Here is a 3,697-nt window from a genome sequence, read left to right as displayed (position 1 = left end):
TATATTATTTATATATTTAATTTTTAATTTCTTTAGGTAGATTAGTCAGAAGAGTTGGGTTGATTAAGCTATTAGATATTTAAAAATTCATAAGTAAGTGTTGTTTAATTATTTTGAGTTTTAAATTATTTTGCTTAAATTGTTTAAAATGTAATTTTCAATGCATAAATGGATTCAACACTTCAAATATTTTTGGGTACTCTAATTGTTCAAAGTTCACAGCTAAAACTTGTAATTCTGACAAATCCCTATAAAATTTTAGACAAATTTACTCTGAAAATATATTTTAAAAAAAATCCAAAAACTTAAATTACAACTTTATGAATATGGTTGAAATAATGATTCTAATACTCCAAATTTATTTTAAAACATAATTAGTAATTAAATAAATCAATTATAATTGTTTTAATTTCTATATATATATAATATTAAATAATTTAAATATAAATATTATAAAGCATTAACTAAATGCAACATGCTCGCACATATACAGCACTTAATGCTATTTAACCCAGTACTTATTACGAGCTTTCTCTTGAATTTAAATTATGGTCTCCACTCTCTTTTTCTTGGTTGGTGGAGAGAGACTACAAATTTAATACAATGGTTCGGTGGTTTCTTCCCAACTTCCTTGTGACGAGCTTTCTATTGGAACCCTTAATCGAGTGGTGATTTTAATAGCTAAACCTACCCCTATTTTCATAAATATCTGCGATTTAGTTCAAGATGAGATTCACTAGGGGTGTTTCGGCCCTATCATTCAACTATTTAAACTCTCTATACCTAAGCATTTGCATCCATTTTCTTACGCGGTTAAGACCATAGCAGAGGTGTTATAGACCATAAGAAACAATGGAAGCGAAATTTGCCAGTGATGATAAGAAAGCCGGGGCAGAAGTGTACCACGGAAGCGAAATTTGCAGGAAGAAAACCATGGAATTGCTGCAACAGGTAGGTCTTCCTAATGGCCTCATACTGCTTGATGATATTCAAGAATGTGGGTACGTGAAGGAAACTGGGTTTGTGTGGATGAAGCGGAATAAGAAGGTTGAGCACGAGTTCAAGGCAATTGGGAGATTGGTGCAATATGATACAGAGATCAGTGGGTATGTTGAGCAACACAAGATGACGAAGGTGAGTGGAGTGAAGAGCAAGGAGCTTCTTGTGTGGATCACCATCTCTGAGATCTCCATTGATGACCCAGCAAGTGCCGAGATTTGCTTCAAGAGCGCTATCGCTGGGATTAAGAAATCCTTCCCCGTGGGTGCTTTTCAAATTGAAGAGAATGATAACAAGTAAAAGATGGTTTATTTTAATAAATAAGCTCTTAAATAATTATGTAGCATAGGGTGGAGACTGGACTAGCACGTTTAATTTAAAAATAGCCCGTGAATGTTTAATAATTTTGATATCTACTCATAATAAATTCTTGCTTATGATATCATATTTGTTTTTTTTACAGCTTAAATTTGATTTAAATCTCTCAGCAATCTATAGGCTATGTGTTGATATGCAGAATTAGCAGCGTTAGTAATGGAAACCGTAAATTGATTGAAAGATGAATTTATATATATATATATATATATATATTCTTTGAATGTTAATAATGTAAATGGTAAATCCATTGAAAGAGGACTTAGTGTGTATATAGATATTCATTATAGATCCTTATGTGGTCTTTGTCAGTAATGTAAACTTTGCATTGGGGATGATGAAAAGGTTAAATGCTTTTTTTTTCAGTTTTTTATATTTATTGATTTCTCCAATGTCAATTTTGCAAACTGAGATAGATGATAGATATATTGTTATTGCTTATCTGTTATATATGTGTGAGGATTTTGTAACTAAGTATTGCCAGTTTGTTTTTTCCAATGGCAAGTTTGCATGTTTATTAGTCGGATAGATATATTGTTATTTTGGTAAGATAGATTATAAATATATTGTTATTTTTGTGAGGATTTTGTAATTATGTATTGTGGTTTTGTTTACATGTTAGTTGAAATTGTTATGTTTACATTTTTTTACTCGTTATTGATTTTTTCTCATGCTATGGCAGTTGAAAAAAGATTCTCTCCTGTTTTTTTAAAGTTTACTTGAAGTTTTTATAATTTATAAAGAAGTGATTAATACTTAATCTTTTAATCTAATTTAATTTATAAAGAAGTGATTAATACTTGATCTTTTAATCCAATTAAATTAGATGGGATTTTTTTAACTTTTTTCCAAGTTATTTTTTAAGTTTATTTAAGGCTTTACAATTTATAACGAGGTATTATTAAAGTGGTATTCTTATATGGAATTTGTATTTGTGACAACTATATATTGTATTCATAAATATCTGCGATTTAGTTCAATGGAAGACTCACTAGGGTTGTTTCCGGGCCTCTCATTGATCCATTTCAACTATTTAAACTCTCTACCCCATGCATTTCCATCCATTTCCCTACTTGGTTAAGACCATAGCAGAGGTGTTATAGATCATAAGAAAGAATGGCTCCTCAGGTTGCCAGTGATGATAAGAAAGCCGGGGCAGAAGTCTACTATGGAAGCGAAATTTGCAGGAAGAAAACTATGGAATTGCTGGAACAGAAGAATTCGAAAATTCGGACAAATCAGATTCTCCTAAATTTATCTTTAAATTTTTCTTTGATTTGTGTTTTCAAGAATTCGTATTCCATTTTTTGTGCTTTAGTTTCGTCATCCAAGAATTTGAACGGTTGAGCGTAATTCTCCGTTTATATAGATGTTTAAAAATATTAAACCGTTGACTTAATTCTCCCTGTTTGTTCTGCAATATAGGTGTGATTGATGATTAAAAAATTCATATATTAATGATTAAAAATTCATAATTTTATTTATATCAAAGTTATTTTGATGTGTTAATAAATTTGATTGGTTATTAATTTTTACATTATTTGTTTAATGTTTGTTTAATTTTTATATTAAAAATAAAAAAATTTCTAAAAATAAGTATAAAAACTAAATGAATAGTTGTCTTATTAAATTTTTATTTTCACAAAAAAATATTTTTGTTTTTTGATTTTCACAATAATTTTCTTTTTTAAACTTTAATCTCTTTCTTATAATTCTTTGGCTAGTGAATAATGTAATTGGAATTATTTATTCACAATAAAATTGTTTGTAATTTAGTTTTTTATCTTTTTTATTTTAAGAAATTTGTAAGGAAAATATAATATAGTTTCTAAATCTTTTAAACAATTAGCAAAACAGCAAGATAGTCCTATTTTAATGATTCTTGATAGTTCTAATTTAATGATTTTTTATCTATATTTTATTCAATTAGTTACTATTTTTTGGTACAATTAGGAAAATAGCAAGATAGTTCTATTTTTATGATTCTTGATAGTTCTAATTTAATGATATTTTATCTATATTTTATTCAGTTAGTAATTAGGAAATTGTCTAAATATTTATCATTAAAAATTACAACATTAGTTACTATCTTTTGATTGACCAAGAGGAATTGTTTCTACTAATTCCAATATCTTATTCACTTCCATTTGAACAATTAGGCAAAAAACAAGAATTCTAATTTGATGATTGTTGATAGTTCTAATTTGATGATTTTTTTATTTATATTTTATCTTAGTAATTAAGAAATTGCCTAAATATTTATCATTAAAAGCTATAACATTAGTTACTATCTTTTGATTGACCAACTAACAATTTTAAGGGT

At 27.6% G+C, this 3,697-nt stretch overlaps 1 protein-coding gene across 1 annotated transcript; it reads left to right on the top strand.

Moving 5' to 3' along the window:
- The first annotated feature begins 765 nt into the window (after positions 1–765).
- Positions 766–1,323, top strand: LOC149181834 (uncharacterized protein At5g01610-like). Its single transcript, XM_089418413.1, has one exon. It carries the CDS (start codon positions 853–855, stop codon positions 1,297–1,299), a length of 447 nt encoding a protein of 148 aa, XP_089274539.1. The 5' UTR covers positions 766–852; the 3' UTR covers positions 1,300–1,323.
- Positions 1,324–3,697: the final 2,374 nt, after the last annotated feature.

This window comes from Pinus tabuliformis, chromosome 3_2 (assembly GCF_031772625.1).
Source record: "Pinus tabuliformis cultivar Carrire ecotype Pingquan chromosome 3_2, CPIR1, whole genome shotgun sequence".
In the NCBI taxonomy this organism is placed as follows: domain Eukaryota; kingdom Viridiplantae; phylum Streptophyta; class Pinopsida; order Pinales; family Pinaceae; genus Pinus; species Pinus tabuliformis.
Note: the sequence above shows the minus strand (reverse complement) of the source record. Positions and strands in the feature narration are given on the sequence as shown.

What these genes read in the sequence shown, in the direction of transcription:
- LOC149181834 (XM_089418413.1), top strand. Translation starts at nt 853, where the DNA reads ATGGAAGCGAAATTTGCCAGTGATGATAAGAAAGCCGGGGCAGAAGTG.